Genomic DNA, 23,559 nt, shown 5'->3' on the forward strand with positions numbered 1-23,559 from the left:
CAGCTATATCCAGCAGGCAGCCAAACCACAGCTTACCTCCAGGGCTGAGCAGGTAAGATCCCAAAGCCAGGCCCGTGTCAGGGCCTGCAGTGCCCAGCAGAGGACAGAATCCAGGCTGGGTTCAAGGGTCAAGTTCCGCCCTGCTTCACCTTGGGCAAGTGACATAGTCTCCCCGGACCTCAGTGGGATACTCTGCAGGGTTCTTGACAATGAGATGGGATGAGGCGTGCAGGCCCTAGCACGGGGATGGCGCATGATAATCAGTGCTTGTCACAAGGGGCAACCCCTGGGACCTGTGTGGGCTGCAAGCACAAGAGGCCACCTGCAGGCGCAGGACGGCTTCAGAAGCGGGGAGATGCTGCACTAAGGGGCCAAACTTTGGATGCCCTGGGCATGGTCCTTCAATCTCCATCTACTCCTCCCTTCTGGACTCTCCTCCTATCTCGTGGGTTTATTTTATTTGTTATTATTTTTTATTTGTTCCCAACTACTAGACAACCAGGGACTCATGGATTTGAACCATCCTGTGCTCTTGACCTCCAGCCCAGCCTCTCCCATGACCTCCATACTCAGGAGTCCAATTTGCATACTCCCACCTGGATGATGAGTAGGCATCTCCAACTTGCCTTGTCCAAACTCTGACTCTTGATTTGCTTTAAAGCTATTCTTCTTCTGGTTTTTTGTTTTGTTTTTCTTTTTTTTTTTTTTTTAGCGATAGGGGCTCGCTCTGCCACCCAGGCTGGAGTGCAGCCTTCTGGCTTTGAGGTATGTGAGAAGCCCGAGCTCTCACACCTTCCTTTCACTCCATCAGCAAACCCTGTTTGCTCTGCCTACAGGATCCACCCAGAATCCAACCCCCTTCCCTGCTGCCCCTCAGGGCCAAGCCACCAGCATCTCTCACAACAGCTTTCTGAGCCTTGCTTCTACCTTTGAGCCCCAGAATTCAGTCTCTGTACAGAAGCCAGACATCATTTTTAAGTATAAATCAGAACATGTCAGTCCTCTGCTCAAAACCCTCCAGTAGCTCCTGAATTCCGCAGGAAAGAGCCAGAGTCCCCGTGGTGTCGTGTGTCAGGCGACCTTCCTGCACCTCTGACCTGCTCTTCCACGCTCTCCCCCTCGCTCACTCTGCTCCAGCCATGCGGCCTCCTTGGCACTTCTCAAACCCCAAACACCCTCTGCCTTCTGTCCTTTGCACCTGCTGGTCCTCTGTCTGGATGCTTTTTCCTCCAACGACATGGTCCGCTCCCTCCTTTCCGAGGAGTCTCCGTCCAGAAGTCACCCTCCCTGAGGCCTCCCCGCCCGCCGTGTGCAGCAGCAGCCCCTCCACCTCTGGGGCTTCCCTTCTCTTCCCACTGCCCTGTCACACTTTTTGCACAGCACTGATCACCATGTTCCCACTCCCCGGCTACCTGTCCGTGTTAGGGCATCATCCCTTCCCCACTAAAGCGTAAACGCCGTGATGACGGAAACATTGTTTTGTTTTTATCCCGTTGTGTCCAGCACCTAGAACAATTAGTAGTAGTCAGGTGAAAGTATGTTTTTCTGTAGGACAGAAGGAGATTTTAGAGCATCAGTGACTTTTCCAGGGCCCCAGGGTCTGTTTCCTCCCTCAACTCACAAGCACTGAGCTCGGGACGCCTTACTCCCTGCAGGGCCGGGCTTAGGTGCAAGGGCTCCAGGTTGCATCCTGCCTCTGGCACTTCCTAGCCATGTGACCGTGGGTGAGAATTACTTATGTTATCTGTGCCTCAGTTTCCTCCTCCACAAAGTGAAGAGGATGATAACAGTAGCCAAGCTGCTCACAGGTCCTTAAATTGAGACTTGAAATAGGCTTGGGGCAGAGAAATTGATATAGTAATACACATTAGAGGGAAGCTCCTGGTGCTTACCTGCACATTTTGGTGGTAGAATTAAAAAGTTTCACTTTGTAGGCACTGTTGCAAATGAGCAGGAAGAGCTCCTTGGTGAGTGGTGGGTACCAGACCATACAGGTGGGGTAGCTGCCCTGGTCAGTTCGGTGAATGTCCAGGACTTCCAGGTGGTCTTTGTGGCTCTTGAGAAGATTATACTCTATCTGCGGAGGGGCCCAGATGGACACACATGAGGGCCTAGACAAAGAAAAGGCCCAGCTAAGGAGCCTCAAGCTTTTGGGCAATAGCCTTTGTAATTATCAGCCAATAGTTCTATTCTGGGGGAGGCAATATCAGGTCTCCAAAGAGAAAACTTGCATAGACCTGACACCTAATCAGTTACCGTTATTGAGTATTCACTACGAGCTAAATGCTCTTAAAATCATCATGCCATTTAACCCTCATAACTCCCCTACCAAGTAGTACTGTCATGCCCATTTTACAGATGAGAAAACAGATGTTCAGAGTGGCTTGCCCAAGGTCACATAGTTAAAAAGTGGCAAAGTAAAAATTCAAATTTAGGTCCAACTGACTCCAAAACCTGAACTCTTACAGTTCTGTTATTCTGCATCTCTTACCATTATCTTAGAAACTCTTTGAGAGTAAGAACTAATTTATATCTAAATCTCAGCACAGCACTCGACAGTCACAAATTAGCAGCCTGCAGAATCTGTCCCACAGGTATGTTTCGGTGGGCAGCCCAGGATGGATGGACGGATGGATGGATGGTTGGATAAACAGAATAAAGGAAAGAAGGGGAGGAAAGGAAGGGAGGGAGGAGGAAAGGAAGGAAGGATGCATAGATAGATACACTGACTGATTTTGAATCCGTTTGGCTTGGTCCTGTAATACTGTGTTTCCCTCCAACTCACATCCTCTACTAGTTTTCACATGTAGGTGACAGCCTGGCCTGACCCCTGGACACAGAGGTGAGTGAGTGTCGGCTTTCCCAGTCACGTGGGGAGATGAGGGGTGGGGCTCTCCACACTCTGGGGAACACGCCTCCCCTCGCCTTCCCACTTGGTGCTTCCCAGAAGCCTCTTCATTCAGAACATTGAGTCCCTGCGCCGTGTCACACTTGTGTTAAGGCAAAGTGCTGACTTGAAGAGGTGTATGATACTTCGCTGTACACTCATTTTCTCCAACAAATGCACATGCTGTGGGCCTGGTTCTGTGCAAGATGCCAGGGATGTAACAAGAATGAAACACAGTCCTAGTGACCAGGTAAACGAAAGCTAACCAGCTCACCAAGAGACTGTCTCTCCCGAGGCTCAGCAGTCTAGGCTCGTTGTTGTCCAGGTGAACCCCAAACAGGAGACTTCGGATGCTTTTGCGATGAGAGCGAAGTCTTGCTAAGTATTCCCAGACCCTTTTTCCACTTTTGACTACCACCATGTAAATGGCCACAGTAAAACTTACATCCTGAATGTGAGCGTAAGAGAAGTTATTCCTTTTTTAATTTTGTAAATTAAGAATCATTACACTTTTATACTAATTTTGCCCTTAGAAAATTTTCTCCAAAACAAATCCTAGTCTATCAGAGCAAGTAGCAAAATAATGCCCATTTGACAGAGAGAAAATTAAGGTTAAAAACAGATAACTTACATAGGTAGTGGGGGGAGAAAGTATTTATTGACGCTATGGTCTTACTCTCCAAGTTCCCACCTCATTGTCTGTGGAAAACCAAGAGCCTCTTTTTGCTTTTGTCCCTTTTCTTTGTCCAGCTACATAAAATAAAAAAGGTATGATTTTTAAAAAAAAAAGGTATGAAGGCTGAGAGTGAACCGGGTCAGAGTGGAAGAGCCCAGCCTGAAGGGACACAGGGACAGGGTGCCTGAGCTGTGTAGGCCCACAGTGTGCTGGGACGGCTTTTAGCTTCGAAAGCATCGTGTACACAAACCAGAAGAGCAGCCACACCACGGTGGGGAGGGGAGAGTGCTGGAAGGGACGGTGGTTTAAGTGATGACAGCTGCCATCCCTGCCCAGCACAAAGGCAGACCAAGAGAACTGGTAGGAGGGAGAGGTGAGAGGCCTGAGAACATCTTTCCTGAGATTACGAGCCAGCCCTATTCATAGAGGGAAGAAACAGAATCCAAAATATGGTAGAGGACACTGCTCTGAGATCAATGTAGTCAAAAATCAGAGGGACAGAGAAAAGAACGAATGCAGAGATAGGGTTCCCAAAACCTGCCAACCGAAATGAGCTATCAGGGCAGCAGAATCCAAGTCGGGAGGTTCTGAGGCCTTGGTCTTGTTTTCAGGGAAAAGTCCTCATCCCTCCCTTGCCCCTTGCTCTTTGTGTAACAGCTTTATTGAGAGATAGTTCACATACCACACAATTCGCTGGCTTAAAGATACAATTTGACGAGTTTTAGTATACTCACAGAGTTGTGCGATCATGATCACAATTTGAGAGCATTTTCATCACTCCAAAAAGAAACTCTCAATTTTCCCCCAGCCCCCTTTCTCTTTTGGTTTTAAATAAGGTTTCTAAGCCACTGGACAGTCAGTGAAAATACTTACAGCAGTTGCCATATACTGAGAGTCATGGGAAAAACTTATGTGAGTCACGCTGGTTCTGGAGTATCTGAAAGGCTCTGGGCTTTCATTTTCTAAACTCATTGCATCAAGAATGTACACCGTCCCCTCTGTGAAGCCAGCTCCAAGAAGGGCTCCTGAAACGACAAACCAGAGGGCCAACGATGGGAAAGGACTTCATTCATTCAAGAAATACTGAGTCTGTGACAGGCTTTGTTCTAGGTACAGAGGAGGCAGCAATGAACACAGCAGACGAGGTTCCCATACGGAGAAACAAACTGAAAAGCACGACACCTTTGGATGAGTCCTCAGATAGTACTAGGCCCAGAATGCTGCAGGATCCTGACAGAGAAGGTATCTTATCTACCTTGCTGAGCGGACTTGGAGAAAAATTCCTAAAGCTGTGAGAGCCAAGGTATATCCCCCTTGGGTCTGTTTTCCATTTGGAACCAATGATAGGCTGATAAAATGCAAATACCTTCGGGGTTGTAGGTCAGACTCTGTACTCCAAGCCCTTTCTCAAAGACCCTGCTGAAAATGTACTTTTTCTTTTCATAATCCCACACTTTGATCATCCCACAGAAGCTCCCAATGGCAATGAGGGGTTGATATGGGTGGCAGGAGATGGCACAAATGGCATCTTTGGGCTCTACAAATAACTTCTCAAGTTTGGTCCCATCTGTTGTTAAGTGGTACACAGTGGCATCAGATGTTCCAATGATAAGATTCCTGTTTGCCAAGGAGAGACCAAACAGTATCAGTGTTTGCAGGGAATGGGGCACGCCAGCTATTCTGCTTCTAATTGCACATAAAACGCCTCTGTCGTCTGTAATTTAGTGACATTATTAACCCGACATCTCCAAAAATATACCACCAATACCCAACAGCCTCCATTTGCAAGTGAAAAAACCCACTTTTCTACATGTAAATTGAGTCATTAAGTATGCAGATGGACAGTCAGTTGTACAATTAGCTAATCTGCACATGCAAATATTCATTTGTGTATGCAAATATGGAGTTTGGTGCACACATACAGATGTGCCTGTAAATACTGCAAGGGTAATTAAGCAGACTCACAGATAATTCGGTCTTGAAATGTTATGGCTATTAATTATCCAGTGCCTTTCACCACAGCAGCTAGGACAAGATCAGCTACAGAAAAGAGACCAACCTACAGGAAGGACTCTAGACTCAATAGAGATTAGAGTTTAGGGATAAGGACCTTACAGCTTCCATTTGCTAAAGTGTCTTAATATCAAAATCATGGCTAATAAATTTTTTAAATGATCAAATAGTGATTACAATCAGCCAAGAAGATCCATCTGTAAGCCAGGTAAAGGACTGATTAGGAAAGCCAGGTCTCTCTATGGCATGTCCCAGGAACAAGACGAACGTTCCAATGCATGCAAACTAAACGAAGACAGCCATCATTTTTTGACCATTCAAAGGACTAGATTCGTTCATTCACTCAAATGACTAAATTCATTAACAACTTACCTTACAATAAAGAGGTCACCTTTTAAAGTGCAGTCTGGAGGGTAGCTTGATTTTTCTGTTGGAGGAGCTGCCAGGGTTATTGAAAAGGACAGAGTTCTTATGGAGCTCAGTTTCAGGTGACTATACCAGCTAACAATAGCCAGGGTATGATCATAGAATTTAATGTTGCCCTTAATGTCACCTGTGACAATATAGCTAAAATGGAGAATAACATCAGTTTGGTAAACAGCAGTAATAACAAGTACCTTCTATTGAACACTTAAATTATATGTCAGGCTCTTGATTCCAAGACATTGTAAAAACTTCATTTCACACTGCCCAGTGAGGCTGATTTTACTGTTATTCCACTTTATATCTAGGAAACTAAGGCTCAGAGAAGTTAAGAAATTTGGCAAGGCCTTGTGTTGTTAGGTTTAACAAATAACAATATAGGATGCCCAGTTAAATGTGAACCTCAGATAAATAATAAATAACCTGGTAGTATAAGTGTATCCCAAATATTGTATGGGACATATTCAGAGCCACCTGGCTAGACTATGCAGGGAATCCAGGTGTATCTAAAGCAAAGTTCCTGTTCTCTGACACATTCTTCCCTGCCCTCCGTGATCAGCCGTGGACAATGGTGGAGAGCAGTGATTTATACTCTCCACCGCATGACTACAGATGACAACGGAGAGAGTCACTCTACCAGCCCTCTGAAATCACACAGGCTGGCAACGGGACACAAGCTGCTTTACAGGAAGGCACTGCTGTTAGAGTGATCATAAAACCCTGTCCAGGCCGGGCGCGGTGGCTCACGCCTGTAATCCTAGCACTCTGGGAGGCCGAGGTGGGCGGATCGTTTGAGCTCAGGAGTTCGAGACCAGCCTGAGCAAGAGCGAGACCCCATCTCTACTAAAAATAGAAAGAAATTATATGGACAGCTAAAAATATATATAGAAAAAATTAGCCGGGCATGGTGGCGCATGCCTGTAGTCCCAGCTACTCGGGAGGCTGAGACAGGAGGATCGCTTGAGCTCAGGAGTTTGAGGTTGCTGTGAGCTAGGCTAACGCCACGGCACTCACTCTAGCCTGGGCAACAGAGTGAGACTCTGTCTCAAAAAAAAAAAAAAAAAAAAAAAAAAAAACAAAACCCTGTCCAGTCACCACAGTCAAACGCAGTGCCGCGTGACAAAATGGCTTTTATTTCCAGTCCTCGGATCCATCCCAAATGAGTTTTTTTTTTTTTAAGACTCTGACATAATTCTAATCACGGGGGGCGGAGGAGGATGAATTTCCTCCTGTGTACGCACAGTGATTAAATGAGGTTTCTGATTAATAAGCAAGGCAGGTGGGCAGAAGAACTGGTCACATCTTTCACTGCCCTCTGCTGGACAGAAGCAGCAAAACTGGCCAAGTGTTTTCTGAGACCTTTTCCTTCAAGGGCTCCCAGGTTCTGGCTGGGTTTTACTAACACGGACAGAGGGGAACCCCGGCCTGGTCTTCACTGGGTCCTAAACCCTAACTAATTAGAAGTTGATTGCATGGCCAATTGCAGTCTTTTCGCACCACTGAGTGAGGATGACAATTTGCATTTCTCTTTGTAAAACCATGTCAGGACCTCACTGTTCCCAAGCATCAAAAGAAAGGCAAATGAAAGCAAATGGGCTTTTTGAAAGTAGATGGCACAGTGACTCTAACCGTATGGGCAGGGTCCTTGTCATTAGGCAATTTTCTCCACACTTTTGGGAACTTCCCTCACACACTAATGATGCCTGCCTCCGCTGGGCCAGGCAGTGTGCGGAGAGTTTTACATGCCTTGTCTCACGAAATCCTCATAAACCACTCTGAGAGAGACAGTGTTGTTATGCCCATTTTACACATAGAAATGGAGGCCCAGCAAGGTTAAGTCCCTTGCTCAAGGTCACTCAGCAAGGAAGGGTTGCTGCTGGAATGCAGACCCTGTTCTAACTGACCATCTCTGAGTTTCCACAGCTGCTCAAAATCAAAGAGTGAGTGAATTTTATAAAGTTCTGATGTATTTTATCTTTTCATAATGGGTAAATGTTATTTTGTAACCAGAAAAAACAATATAACTCTTTGAGTTATTTTCTTAAATTTAAAGTATGTAAAATTTTAGGTGCAAAAATAAATCTAATTGGCACAGAAGAAAAAATCAGTTACTTTTTGTTTCCTCAACACAAAGGGATTTTTTAACACATGATTTTTCAAAATTCCAAATAGTGCAAACGGGACTATAAGAAGTATATCCACCTCCAGCCGTGCTCCCAGTTCTCAGTTCTTTTCCTCAGAGGAGGCTCAATGTTTCCAGTTAATGGTGACTCTCCTCAGAAATATTCTATGCATATAAAAATGTGCATATACATCCAAAGGGGTTTTAGAATATTTTTATAATCATCTATAGCTACTTTTCAACAATTACCTATCAACTGTAGTAAGCACAGTGATACTTTCTTTCTGCAAATGAACCAGTTTACACGGCTTGATGTAGGGCGCTCCCAAAGAGGCGGATGAAGACGATGGTGAGCGGTGTATGTCCCAGACGACCAGCTTCCCTTCCATCGTGGCTGAGAGTATTTGTGTCAAATTCAAGTGAAAGATGGACTGGCTAAATTTTCCCACGAGCTTGTTGAAGGTCTGTGTTTCAAAAGACAGGTTATGAGTTATGGTTGGTAATAAATATAAAACAAATCACTGATCAACACGACATTTTGTAACATTATGCTGAAATACACTGGGAAAAAGAGAAAGGAAAAAAAAAAAAACACTAACTAAAAACCATCTCCCATGGATTGCCATGGTCCAGGCAGTTCTGAACCTCTGAAGGTTTGCTAAGAGCAAGTGAAGGGTTATGTACTGCGTTCAATTAAACTGTTTTTTTTTTTTTTGAGACAGAGTCTCACTTTGTTGCCCAGGCTAGAGTGAGTGCCGTGGCGTCAGCCTAGCTCACAGCAACCTCAAACTCCTGAGCTCAAGGGATCCTCCTGTCTCAGCCTCCCGAGTAGCTGGGATTACAGGCATGTGCCACCATGCCCGGCTAATTTTTTTTTTTTCTATATATATTTTTAGCTGTCCATATAATTTCTTTCTATTTTTAGTAGAGATGGGGTCTCGCTCTTGTTCAGGCTGGTCTCGAACTCCTGAGCTCAAACGATCCGCCCAGCTCGGCCTCCCAGAGTGCTAGGATTACAGGCGTGAGCCACCGCGCCCGGCCTAAACTGTTTGTTTAAAGCAAGTAAAAGAATAGATAATCACTGTTATACCTGTTAAACTTCTCTTACGGAGGTTTCAGAGACCGATAAAGAAACTGATATCTGTTGTGGGCAAAAGCATATTCCGGTTGTAAAACATCATAAAATAATTCTCCCAGTCTCTTTTGATCATAAGGTGTTTTCCCATCAGTAGAAATTATGTAAGCAGTGTACATAGAAATGCCCTGAGTAAGACTCCCTATTGAATTTGTGCTATGGAAATAAGGCACTAGGCCATCTTTCTTAGCGTCTGAGATGAAGTATCAAAAGAACCCAGGGCAGTGATAAAGCCCCCCTGTCACATAATACAAGTCTGCTGCCCAATTCTCTAATTATGCAGAGGACATCCTAGGGTTTACCTCTTCTGACTTGAACATAAGAGGAACAGTAAAATAATTGGTCAAGCAAGAGCATCAGGTTCTTTCTAAGAGCAGCAATGTTTCAATACGAAGCATTTTTATCATTTCAACTTGCAATCAATGCTCATTATTTGTGGATTCTGTATTTCTGAATTCACCTACTTGCTAGAATTTATTCATAACCCTCCCAATTAATACTCATAGCACTCTGATGGTCATCTGCAGGTTTTCATGTACAGAGTGGCAAAAAATTTGACTCATCCAACGCGAACATTCCCAGCTGAGGTCAAACAAGGCAATGCTCTGCCTTCTTGTTTCAGCTCTTATATTGTAAACAAGTATCCTTTTGTGGTCAATAACCATGTTGTTTGCATTTTTGGGGTGCTTTTTGTTGGTGATTTCACGACTTATGTTGGCCCCCAAACATAGTGCTAAAGTGATGTGCAGTGTTCCTAAGCAAAAGAAGGCTGTGATGTGCCTTATTGCAAAAATACATGTGTTAGATGACCTTCGTTCAGAAGGCATGAGTTATAGCACCGTTAGCTGTGAGTTCAACATTAATGAATCAATGATATATATTAAATATGGTATCTTTAAACAGCAAATATATATAAAACAAGGTTAGTTATTGATCATTTGGTGGAAATGTGATCAGAGGCTCACAGGAACCTAATCCTGTATTTGCCCTAGAAGCAATGGTTCAGTATTTGCTAATTCAGTGTTTGTAGAGACTTTATAGAACATAACTATATAATAATGAGAATTGACTATAGTTTTTGGTACTTTAATTTCTGAAAAGACAGAATAATTTTTCCTTGTGTCCATCCATCTCATCTTTTTTTTTTTTTCCCCTTTTAGCATGGCCCCTTAAAAAATAAATTCTGGCCAGGCGCGGTGGCTCACGCCTATAATCCTAGCACTCTAGGAGGCCGAGGCAGGTGGATTGTTTGAGCTCAGGAGTTCGAGACCAGCCTGAGCAAGAATGAGACCCCATCTCTACTAAAAATAGAAAGAAATTAGCTGGACAACTAAAAATATATATAGAAAAAATTATCCGGGCAGATGGCACATGCCTGTAGTCCCAGCTACTCAGGAGGCTGAGGCAGGAGGCTTGCTTGAGCCCAGGAATTTGAGGTTGCTGTGAGCTAGGCTGACGCCACAGCACTCTAGCCCGGGCAACAGAGTGAGACTCTGTCTCAAAAAAAAGAAAAAAAAAAAAAAATTCCTACAAATCATACCAAAAGAGAAGAAAAGCAGCAGAAAAATCGTCATAAGGTGCTCACTGAGGGAGAGTACCTGGGTCTCAAATGCAGAAAATGCTACAGGAGGCAGAACTCGAGTTCCACTTCAGACATAACAGCTTGAGAGAAGCAGGCAAGATGAAATGTTCTCTCAACCTCTGGTTCACCACCTTCCTACTGACTTTTAAATATGTAAATACCCAATATCATTGTTTATTATTCTGAAACTGAGCAGCTTTATAAGGGATCCACTCACATTCAGCTGCTCTACTTACACCACTTCAGATTAACTTTTGTTCTTTGTTACTATGCACATATCCGTTGTAAAAGCCATCACATTTTTTTCTCAGTAATTTTTTTCTCCATAATATTATATTTTTAACAATATTTTCATTATTTTCAACTGACAATTCAGTATGGATAAAGGAACCAAGTAAAATCTTTCAAATTATTTCCCAATGGTTTCATATCAACATGTACAAAGAACAGCCTAAAGCAACTAAGCTTGCACATACGTATTTATTCTCCACAAAATGTGATGTATAAAAATGCAGCAGGCATACTCACTTTTTCTGTTAAAAGTGGGGCACTGTGAGCAAGTGTCTCTTTCTCTTCATTCTGATAAGTACAGAAAAAATAATCACTACTAAAAAAAGACCTGGTTTCCAAAAGAAGAACTACATGATAACAAAATCAAAACAAATACATCTAAACAGGTCAGAAAGTTGCAATTTCTACACCTTAAGAGAACTTGTTGGCCGGGCGTGGTGGCTCACGCCTGTAATCCTAGCACTCTGGGAGGCCGAGCTGGGCGGATCGTTTGAGCTCAGGAGTTCGAGACCAGCCTGAGCAAGAGCGAGACCCCATCTCTACTAAAAATAGAAAGAAATTATATGGACAGCTAAATATATATAGAAAAAAATTAGCCGGGCATGGTGGTGCATGCCTGTAGTCCCAGCTACTTGGGAGGCTGAGACAGGAGGATCGCTTGAGCTCAGGAGTTTGAGGTTGCTGTGAGCTAGGCTGACGCCACGGCACTCACTCTAGCCTGGGCAACAGAGTGAGACTCTGTCTCAAAAAAAAATAAAAATAAAAATAAAAAAATAAGAGAACTTGTTGCCGCAGGGAACATTTAAAAACATTCTGAGGCCGGGCGCGGTGGCTCACGCCTGTAATCCTAGCACTCTGGGAGGCCGAGGCGGGTGGATCGCTCAAGGTCAGGAGTTCGAGACCAGCCTGAGTGAGACCCCGTCTCTACTAAAAATAGAAAGACATTATATGGACAACTAAAAATCTATATAGAAAAAATTAGCCGGGCATGGTGGCGCATGCCTGTAGTCCCAGCTACTCGGGAGGCTGAGGCAGTAGGATCGCTTAAGCCGAGGAGTCTGAGGTTGCTGTGAGCTAAGCTGACGCCACGGCACTCACTCTAGCCTGGGCAACAAAGTGAGACTCTGTCTCAACAAAAAAAAAAAAAAAAAAAAAAACATTCTGAAAGAAAAGTAAATCCATAAAAAATACCACAAATGATTGTGACTTTACGTGGCAGTTAATGCAAATTTGAATTACACATTAATAAGGCTTTAGAACTATAATAAATACCTGAAGTAATGAATATCACTGACAATCAGTGATTCAATGTCTTTTTGTTTTTTGCTTTGCAATTTTTTTATTGAGGTAAAATTCACTTAACATAAAATCAACCATTAACCAATTTAAAGTACATAAGTATTCAGTAGAATTTAATATATTCACAATGCCGTGCAACCACCATCTCTATCTGGTTCCAAGACATTTAGTTCCAAGACATTTTCCTCACCCCGGAAGTAAACCCCCTGCCCACTGAGCAGTCGCTTTCTATGCCCTGCTTTCCCAGCCCCTGACAACCACCAATGCCCTCTCCGTTTCTGTGCATCTGCCTATTCTGGACATTCCATATAAATGGAATCATACAGTATGTGACTGTGTGTGTCTGGCTTCTTTCACTTAGCATAATGTTTTCAAGGCTCGTCCGCGCCGTGGCCTGCATCAGTACTTTATACGATAATATTCCTTGTATGGATACACTGTATTTGTTTACCTATTCATCAGTTGATAGACATTCGGTTTGTTTCTACCTTTTAGATATTGCAAATAGTGTTGCTGCTATGAACATTTACGTAAAAGTATTTGTTTGGAGGCCTGTTTTCAATTCTTTTAGGTAAATACCTAGGAATTGCTGAGTTATATGGCAATTCCATGTTTGATTTCTTTTCTATTTATTTTTTTAAAATTTTTTTTGTAGAAGTGGAGTTTTGCTATGTTGCCCAGGCTAGTTCAAACTCCTGGCCTCAAGCAATCCTCCCACCTTGGCCTCCCAAAGCTCTGGGATTATAGGCACAAGCCACCGTGCCCGGCGTAATTTCACTGTTTTTTTAATCTCATGATTTTGCCCTGTGGTGGTACATATATCACTGATCTGTTTGCTAATTCCTTGGTTCTAACAGGGAATAAAGTCCAAGGTCTCAACAAATCCTATATATTAGACTTGTTAAATATATTCAAATAAATATTTTCCTCATTATTTTAATACAATTAAATTATCTGCTTCTGATTTAATATGCTAATTTCCAATGGGACTAAAATAAATACTATAATTAAATCAAAACATTTTAATATATATTCATTGCTTCCTAAATGGAGATACTATATTGTTACATTATCAAAACATCTGTACTCAAAGAACGAATATACACTCGTACCCACATTTAAAACAAATCAAAACATTTCCACTTACCCATGAATAATATATGGCCTGTGTTTTACTATTGCTCACCAATTCTTTATTATTTGTTGGATTAAAAATAAGGTAGTTCTGAAATATAAAGTATGGAAATATATTAATGATAATAAATTTTGTGTCTCACCCTGGCTAAGCTGAATGTTAAACTTAAATAATAATTTTAATTAAAATAAATGAGTAGGAATATAAAACAGAAAAGACATGGCATTTGGTAAGCAATAAGAATATCATTTAAATACTGGTTATTAAAATAAATGGTGTCAAATGTGTTCTCTTTCTAGCCTTATTTATTATAATTCATCATCTATAAATTGGAACAAGCAAAAGTAAACCAGTATTCATCAATAACCTTTATTCTGTGTCCTTTGGACAAAGTCGGCTGCATACACATTTCTAACTTTGACAGGGCCACACGGTATCTTGGAATGAATGCAAGATATTGGAAGAGGTTTCTGATTCCTGCCAAGATGGTGAATAGCATGAGTTGCTGGCTCCCTTCCTAAAAATCAACCCTGCAGAAACCATGGAAATGGGGGAAACACTAAATGCAGAAACAAAACAATAAGAGCAGCAACAACAAAGCCAGATACTCGTGGGGAGCCATGAGGCGTGCGTCTTGAAATGTGTGTGGGAGGTGGGTGGCTGCAGCCTGAGGCAAGGGGCTGCAGGAGGCAGTGTTGAGGGACAGACTGAAGAAAAGCTTTTTAAGTTCTGTTTCTACTGCTCCCACCCCATCTCCACACCTGTTCCTAACCCATCACTTGCTGCACCACTGCAGGAATATAAACTACCAATGCCAGCGTCTGAGCATTGATATCAGGACAGCACAAAAGCCTGGGTGCGAAGAAGAACAGACAAAACAAAGTGTATCACAAACACCTCTAGCCAGGGTGACAGAACGAGACTCTGTCTCAAAAAAAAAAAAAAAAAAAAAAGAAAGAAAGAAAGAAATTTTAAAGAGATCAAATATTTCTTGCAGGAAAAAAAGTGAAGGAAGATGAGGAAGCAGAGAAAGCGAGTGGAGACAACTCCTCTGAGCAGTTTCACTGTGAAGACAAGCAGAGGGGAGAGACGGGGGGTCAAAAGGAGCTCTTTAAAGACAGGTGACACGAAAGCATGTCTCTGTGCTGAGGGGAATAATGACCCAGAGAGGGAGAGGTGGCAGCTGCAGGAGAGGGCCCTGAGAAGGTGAGAGGGGAGTCAGAAACTAAAGAAGACATAAATAAATAGCAAGACACCCTGTGCACTGGCCCATCGTGGCAATCAGAGGGAAATAAGAGAAGACAGTGAGGTTGGAAGTAAGCTGCGGGCTTGGGAGTGAGAACGGGCCAGTGTTTGTATCTGATGGCTTCCGTTTTCCCAGTGACATATGAGAGCTAGTTGCCAGCTAGGTGAGGGAAAGGGCTGTGGGAGTAGTGAGGAAGGGGGGAACTGTCGTCCTTGGGGACAGAGAGAGCCCACTAGGACAAGCAGGCAGTGCTGAGAGCCCTTTTGAACTTTATGACTGGATTCAAGGTCAAATGAATCAGCTCAGTTGGGTGGTTCTCTTCAGCTTTCTGTATATCCAGCTACAGCTAGGGGTACAGAGAAGGCTGATGGTGGAGTTTATCCAGAGTTGGGGTGCTTCTGTAGCACTGTCTAATAGAACTTTCTGTGATAATGGAACTGTTCTATAATTTCTGCTGTCAAATACAGTAGCCAACAGCCACATGTAGCTAATGAGTACTTGAAATGTGGCCAGTGAAACTGAGGCACTCAATTTGTAACTTAATTTCATTTTAATCAATTTAAATTTAAATAGTCACATGTATCTGGCAAAGTTGCAGGATACAAAATCAACACACAAAAATCAGCTGTGGCCGGGCACTCTGGCTCATGTCTATAATCCCAGCTCTTTGGGAGGCCAAGGCAAGAAGATTGCTTAAGACCCAGAATTCAAGATCAGCCTGGACAACACAGCAAGACCCCATCTCTATAAAATATAGTAAAAAAAAAATTAGTTAGGCATGGTGAGCACCTGTAGAGGCTGAGACAGGAGGATCCCTTGAGCCCAGCAGTTCGATCCATGATCTATAATCGGGCCACTGCACTCCAGCCTGGGTGACAGAGTGAGACCCAATCTTTTTTTTTTTTTTTTCTCACCACTGATAAAGAGTAGAACCCTATCTCTTAAAAAAAGAAAAACCAGCTGCCTTTCTATATACTAGCAATGAACAATCTGAATAGGAAATTAAGAAAACAATTCCATTTACAATAGCATCAAAAAAACAACAAAATACTTAGGAATAAATTTAACCAAGGAAGTGAGAGATCTGTAAACTGGCAATTACAAAACATTGCTGAAGGAAATTAAAGACGACATAAATAAATAGTAAGATATCCTGTGCTCATGAATTGGAAGGCAATACTCTGAAGATGACTGATCTACAGATTTGGTACAATCTCTACCAAAATCCCAAAGGTGTTTTTTGCAGCAATAGGAAAGATCTATCCTAAGTAGCCATGTTGTTGGTGACTACTGTATTAGCGCAAGGTCAAGAAGAAAAGTTTTCATGGGCAGGAGGAATGTTGGGGGGAAAGGAGAGAAGATGGGTATAAGGCTGCATCTAGTTACTAAAACCCTCTGTTGGGGAGTTAGATCCTGTAAGCCAGGTGTGTACTTATCATAGTGCCTGGTACAGAGCAGGGACTCAATAAACGTGCAGTGAAAGAAGGGTGCAAGGGTGAACAAGACAATGTACAACGGCAGAGAGCAGTGATGCAGGACAGCAACAGACCTGATGCAAACTTTCTGGGTGTCCTTGGCAAGTCACCTCATGTAAATTGAGAGTGATAATAATAACTTCTTTATATAGCTCACAAGTCAGCTACAAGGTTAGAAGCAGGTAAGAGCATGCTGCTTGAATATGAAACGCTGCTAGCTGGGTGACTGTAGACAAATTATTTAATAATTAATAATAGTATTCCACAGATATTAATATCTTCTTGCTAGCATATTTGCATGGATTATGTGAGATAACATAAGTAAAGAATTTAGCAGAATCTGGCACATAATAAGTGCATGAAAAATATTACCTATTATTATCAAAGATAAAATGAGATTAGGGATATGAAAGTGTTTTTAAAAAGCTCAACTGCACCATCATAAAACTCCACTAAAAAAGGAGGTTTTGACTTGGCATCAGTGTAACTTTACATTCATGTTTACAGGCTCAAACTGAACTCACCTGAAATCCATACTCTTTGGGGAGTTTGAGAGTACATGCCGGTGTGTCCACTGCTAAAGTCCACTTCCAGATGCACACTTCCTGAAAACGATAGCAGACAGAGGGGCATGACAAGGTCTCTGAAGGCTGCTGAAGCAACTTACACCTCTTGCAGTGACCCTGCCTGCAACTTCAGGTAACTAAGCAAAGTACCACCAGCTAAGCCACAAGCAGAGAGGCCCTGACTCTGTGCAGTGAAGTCTGGCTGTCTCCTGAGAACGTCACTGATGCCACACGGACTGTGCAGCGCTGCCAAGCTTGCAGAGGCTGACCCAAAGGGCCCTTTACCTGGATCTCGGCATCTGAGATGGTTGCCAGATACTTGGCGTCCAGGGTCATGGCTATTGCCCTGATGCCGTTCCCTTCTGGGCAGCTGTCAAATATTGTGTGCACGGGAATACTGCAAAACAGGACAAGGAGGAACAGCACTTGCCGAGGTCTGCCTGATTTCCCAGGGAGCTCAGCTCAAACCTTCCAAACACATAACAAAAAAAATGTGACGTATCCACACAATGGACTATTATTTAGCCATAAAGAGGAATGAAGCACCGACACGTACTACAACATGGATGAGCCTCGAAAACATGATGCTGAGTGAAAGAAGCCAGACACAAAAGGCCACATGTTGTACAGTGCCATTTATATGAAATGTCCAGAGTAGACAGATCCACAGAGACAGAAAGTAGACTGGTGGTTGCCAGAAGCTGGAGGGGAGAGAGAAATGCGGAGTGACTGACAATGGGTGCAGAGTGTCCTTTGGGAGCGATGAAAGTGTTTTGGAACTAGATAGAGGTGATGGCTGCACAACAGTGCAAATGTACTAAATGCCGTTGAATTGGATACTTTAAAATGGTTAATTTTATGTTATGTGAATTTTACCTCAATAATAAATAAAGAAAATACAGCCTAACTCAGGGCAGTATGCAAATGTGCTGTTTCCATTCTTCATAAGCTCTAGTCTCTCAGTCACTCGTTCCTGGGTGCCCATGCTGTGCCAGGCATGAAGGATTCAGATATGAAAAAAGATGACTAGGACAATGTCCCAGCTCCAGGAAAACGGGCACTCTCCTACATAGGTGGGAATGTAAATGAGCACAGCCTTTCCAGACAGCAGTTTGGCTGTATCTGTCAAAATTTTCAGTGTATACACCCTACGGCCCGGTAATTCCACTCCTACAACTTTTTCCTAGAGAAATAATAGCAAAAGTAAACAGAAATCAATGAGAATTCATGGTCATTGTGGCACTGCTTTAATAGCAAAAATGAAACAACATGAATGTTCATTCATATACCATATACAAATTGCTGAAAAATATTATGGCATAACCATATAATGAAAAACCATGCAGCCTTCGAAAAGAATGAGGTAGATTAGGAAAGTGACCAAAATTTTGTGAAAAAAGCAAATTACAAAACAAAAGCATCACCCTGATCATATGAGAGACAGAGACGGAGAGAGAAAGAGAGAGAGAGAGAGAGAGTAGCAGAAAATCCTGGAGGAACAGACTGCAAACTATAAACAATGGTTACTCTGGAGATGGGTTTTGGGTGAGGAGGAACTTTCATTTTTTATTTATACCCTTCTGTACTGTGTTACTGGCAAGACTTAGAATTGTATGATCTAGACAAAGCCTCGACATATGCAGAATTTAATTAGATGAAATTTAAATATCTGAGAGAGCCAAAGAATGCAAGCAGCAATGGAAGCAAGCTGACTGCGGAAGGAGGGGTCAGCTGACCTCTACTGGGATGGAAGAGCAGGCGATAGATAGTAAGACTTAAACCACGACTGTTGGCTCTGGGACTCCCGTTTTTGTTGTTGTTATGGAGTCCTTGTCACAGCGAATATAAACAGGCCTCAGGATGTCACATCAGTGTCCCAATAGGCTGGAACCAAGTCTGTGTCCCAGCTGAGGGCCGGTCTGGTTCTCTGTCACATGAAAAACTTCATCCCACTGAGAAGTAACCCCAACAATTCACCTGGGAAGGCAGTCCCAAAATTGTTGGGAATGACACAATGAAAACCTTAGTGGGAAAAGGTGTCCTATCCCTGGAAATATTTAGAATTAAATATAGAGAAAATAAAGTCAGTCGGACCTGTACCATTAACATAGTTGTGACAAGAGAATTTGTTCATTTTTTTAGGAATGTGTGATGTTTAAGTGAATTTGACATATCAGAATCCCTAACAGATTAGTGATTCTAATTTAAACTATGTAGTTGATTTAGACTTGTGATTTTAAATTGAAATCGTATTAAGTTTATAAACAATATTAGAACACTTCAGAGAACTTAAGATTTACCACAGTTATGTCTAATTTACTAGATTTATAAGAATTACTTAAGTACTGGTGGAGGATCTGTTTGTTAATCAGACTACTAAAAAACTTAAAAATGAAACTGAATATATTAAATTTCTAAATGCAGTTTAAAAATGTTTAAGAGGAGTTAATAACCAAATTTGTAAGTGGGTCTAAACATTAATCAAAGCCTCCTCAAAGGTGATTGCAAAAGTATGCTAGATTTATAGAGTAAGATTTTTAAGATGAAAGAAAAGCTTAAGGAAGAACTACAGTTTTTAATTTGTCAATTAAATAAAGTGAATATTAATTCTAAAACCAAAGCACCCCTGAATAATCTTTTCTGAGTCCCAAAGTCATCATTTGGGATATCATAAAACTCATCTTGACATAGCATTTGAATTGCTAATGCTTTTGAATTGGTTTCCTTTGTAATTTTTTTTTAAAAAATCACCATCCTCAACTTGCTCTGAGTCTAGGAGGGAAATAGCTTCAAAAATGTAAAATAAGCCATGGATCAACACCAGAAGGGGGCTTGCTCTGTCTGGTGAGGAGCTTCCATCAGCAAAAGCTTAGGAGAAGAGACACACATGAAGGACTCTCACCCTTCTGCTGGCAGACTTTGCAGACTTCCTGCTGCATGAGATAATGACTTTCCCTAGCAGTTTAGCTGGATGTTCCACGACTTGCAGCTGAAAGCACGTAACAGCTGCAGATGACGGCTAAGCACGCAGGCAGGGGCATTTCGCTTTCTAGGGGAAGTGTATGCACAGCTCCAGCGCAAGGTGCATATTCTCTCTCCGTAACAGGCTGATTTGGCAATGGGCAGTCCCCGAAGGGTTTCAATCAGAGAGGGGTGACACCGTCAGATTTATGTTTGGAAAAAGATCACACTAAAAATGTTGTGGAGAAAAACCACATGATGATGTCTAAATATACGTAATTAAAACAATAGCAAATGTTCTGGAAGGAAATACATCAAATTGATTACTTCTAGAAAGAGAACTAGATTTGAAATGGTAAGCCAATGTTTTCTATTAAAATGTATTATTTCCATTAAATGTAACAGTTTTTCATTAAAATGTATTAAAACTATTTTTAAAAAGTCGACACGTGGGCCAGGCGCGATGGCTTACGCCTGTAATCCTAGCACTCTGGGAGGCCGAGGCCGGTGGATTGTTTGAGCTCAGGAGTTCGAGACCAGCCTGAGCAAGAGGGAGACCCCGGTCTCTACTAAAAGTAGAAAGAAGTTATATGGACAGCTAAAAATATATATACAGAAAAATTAGCCAGGCATGGTGGTGCATGCCTGTAGTCCCAGCTACTCGGGAGGCTGAGGGAGGAGGATCACTTGAGCCCAGGAGTATGAGGTTGCTGTGAGCTAGGCTGACGCCACAGCACTCTAGCCTGGGCAACAGAGCAAGACTCTGTCTGAAAAAAAAAAAAAAACTGCCCAGAAGAGTTAGCCTGACCTGTGACTAGAAAATCTGTCCTTGTGAAAGTAAAGTTTCTCATTGTAATGACAGATTTGGCATTTGATTTATGTTTTGCATTTGTGTGAGCTGGGTTAGTATGAAATCAGCCCTCCCTTAGCCCAGTCTACCCTGGAACACCAACAAACCAAGTTTCTAGGCCCCAGCATTACTCATTCTTTGCTTAGTCAAGGTGGCAGATACTCTACAGAAATTAGGGAAAAAAAAAAAAAAAAGAAGAAGAAGAAGTGATTGCACAAGGCCTACCCTGTAAAGGAGTCCCATATAATTATCAGGCAGTCCGGCCCTTTGTCTGCTGTGGCAATCCACCGCCTGTCTTCACTGACGCAGAGGCAGGAGATAACATTGGGGTGTCCCTACAGAAATGGAGAGAAAATGCTCTGAGACATCCAGGACGCTGCCCAGCCCTGGGCACCATCGAGAAAGGCTGGGCCCCCACGGAGGTCTGAGCTTCTTTCAACCAATGCTCATCTAGCTAAAAATTCTCCTCCCTCTGGCCTTCCCTGGGGTTCCTCCATCTCCCAGTGGATGGTTTTCAAACTGCCTCTCCCTCCAAACACCTGAAAGATAAGCTATACTCCCCACAGCAACCGTGGCTCCCTAGGGGTCAAGACGTGTACCCAACTCCAACCCAGGGGCCAGTGGGTATAGCTCAGGGGTACAGCATCTGACTGCAGATCAAGAGAATAAACATCTGGGCCAGGGGTGTTCTAGGCCTTCATTAAAAGGATTTGTTCTATAAAATTTGGATTCAGTCAAAAGGCTGCACTCAAGGATCCAGAAGGCCACATTCTGGGCTCTCTCCCCCAGCAGCCATCCTGAACCTCTCCGCCAGCCTCATCCCCCTAAAACACTATTCACTTAGGTCACTGAGCAGCTCTGGGGCAATGGGCTCCTCACTGGTCTCTCTATTTCCACTCGTATCCTCCTATCATCCTTTCCCTCCACAACAGAGGAATCCTCTAGAAACATAAATAGCAGCACTTCCTGTTGGGAAATAGCCCCCGTTTCCCTCGTACCTCATCTCTCTCCCTCACTCTGCACCAGCCACAATGGCCTTCTTTCTGGGCCTCCCACACAAGGCCCAAGCACTTGGAGCTCCCTCTGTCTGGAATGTTCTCCTCCCAAACTTTGTTTGGCTCATTCTCATCTTTCAAGTCTCACCAGAAACAGCACTTTTTTCGTCCCTGACCACTCCATCTAAAAAGTAAATCTCTCTCCCTGACTTCTCTCAGAGCATTTTCACATTTCCTTGGAGCACTGGTCACAGTTTGTAGTCATACATGCATGTGTTCACTTGTGTAATGTCTGTTGTCTCCACAGGAAACTGCAAGCTCCATGAGAGCAGGGAATAGATCTGTTTTCTCCATGACTACACACCCATGGTCTGAAACACAGCGGCTGTGATGAATATTGGCGGAAGGAATCAATGAATGGTCAAGGCCATTGCCAGCCACCTGGCCCTGGCAAGGCTGGACTCCTGCCAGACATGCTTCTTCCTCTCAGCCCCTCTGCGCATTCCTGCTCCTCTGCGACTGAGCCTGCGACGACAATCTCTCCCACCTGCCTCCGCGGAAACCATTGTGTGTGCTCACTGCCACACATTCAATGAAGCTCCGAGGGGAGCTGCTTGTTGATTTTGTCGTCTGTATTTCTGGACTTCTAGAGAGTAAATTCCTTAAGTTGTGCCCCAGTATCTTAGATCCCTGGCACAACACTGGGTACTGACTGGGCTCCTGGCAAATACTCCGGGGTGTTTTTGATCTGGGTGTCGACTAAGGAAGGTCCTATAACAACATACGTCAGCTGAAAGGGTAACATGGAACTGTTTACAGGGTCAACTAGTGGAAAGTCTGATACTATGAAATAGGACATTTGGATAGGTCAACGGTGAGAATGAAAGGAGGAAGTGGAGTGGTGTGACGAGGGCAGGCACGTGGGACGTGCGGGGAGGCTCAGAGAAGGAGAAAGTAAGCAGAGCTGCTGAAGGGAGGGAGGGAAAAGAGGACAACTTAATACTTACTTACTTAACACCTACTGAATACTTTCGAGTCAGGAGACCTAGATTTATCATTTACCAGTGGCACTCTTGGGCAAGTCACTTAAATCACTCTGGGCCTCAGTTTCTTCTTCTATAAAATGGGTATACTAACACCCACTTCTCAGCATGGTTGTAAGGATCACAGCCCCTTGGGAACTGGAGGAGTCTGTGTCCATCAGGTCTTATCCCTGCTGAGCAGCTGCCCTTCTTTGTTTTACCACAGTTCTGTGGAGACATGAGCTACACTGTCCACATGTTTGCAGAAATGTAAAAAGTACAAATGTTTATAATTCTTGTAACTATAAAATTAAATCAACTGTTGTTTGTAAGCTGGTTCTGATTAGAATCAGAGAGACAATGGGCAATAACACGTGCTTCTAAAGACAGATTTGCTGTGGCTCAAAGAGAGGGAGGAAAGCATGAGGGTGGTATAATGGAGTCAGCCCTTGAGATACAAAACAAAATGCTACACACAAGCTAAAGACAATCTCTTTTATCTGCAAGAAGAAAAACCCTGCATACCTGAAGGTGGTACTGATTATTCCTGGAAACGTTGTAGATGACCGCACTGTGAGCGCAGACATACAGAAGAACTCTCTGGTTTTTCTCTCGAATGTAGTAAACAGGAAGAGAGCTGTTCCATCCAAACGACCAGGTCATGGTCTGGAAGACAAAGGTAAAACCAGCAGATGCTACAGTGCGCTGAGCCCAGGACTGTGGCTCCAGACGTTCCTGGCACGAGTCCCTGGAGGAGGATTTCTTATCAACAGTCCAATGAAGAGAAACCCCTCGAAGAAAGTCCTTAACAACATGCTACAATATGGATGAATCTTGAGAAGGTGATGCCAAGTGAAAGAAACAGTGATGATGTTTGCACA

The 23,559-nt window shown here is 43.1% G+C and overlaps 1 protein-coding gene across 1 annotated transcript in view; it reads right to left on the minus strand.

Moving 5' to 3' along the window:
* CFAP251 (cilia and flagella associated protein 251) overlaps positions 1 to 23,559 on the minus strand; it is a 63,603-nt gene that overhangs the window by 32,891 nt on the left and 7,153 nt on the right. The window contains exons 5-16 of the mRNA XM_069496822.1: positions 23,204 to 23,344; positions 20,887 to 20,996; positions 17,136 to 17,247; positions 16,809 to 16,889; positions 13,576 to 13,653; positions 11,367 to 11,417; positions 8,371 to 8,585; positions 5,949 to 6,143; positions 4,930 to 5,180; positions 4,437 to 4,588; positions 3,162 to 3,335; positions 1,893 to 2,077 (exon numbers count right to left, since the gene is read on the minus strand). Coding sequence (XP_069352923.1) covers positions 1,893 to 2,077; positions 3,162 to 3,335; positions 4,437 to 4,588; positions 4,930 to 5,180; positions 5,949 to 6,143; positions 8,371 to 8,585; positions 11,367 to 11,417; positions 13,576 to 13,653; positions 16,809 to 16,889; positions 17,136 to 17,247; positions 20,887 to 20,996; positions 23,204 to 23,344 — 1,745 coding nt within the window. The remainder of the gene's footprint in view (positions 1 to 1,892; positions 2,078 to 3,161; positions 3,336 to 4,436; positions 4,589 to 4,929; positions 5,181 to 5,948; positions 6,144 to 8,370; positions 8,586 to 11,366; positions 11,418 to 13,575; positions 13,654 to 16,808; positions 16,890 to 17,135; positions 17,248 to 20,886; positions 20,997 to 23,203; positions 23,345 to 23,559) is intronic.

This window comes from Eulemur rufifrons, chromosome 21 (genome assembly GCF_041146395.1).
Source record: "Eulemur rufifrons isolate Redbay chromosome 21, OSU_ERuf_1, whole genome shotgun sequence".
Taxonomy (NCBI): Eukaryota; Metazoa; Chordata; class Mammalia; order Primates; family Lemuridae; genus Eulemur; species Eulemur rufifrons.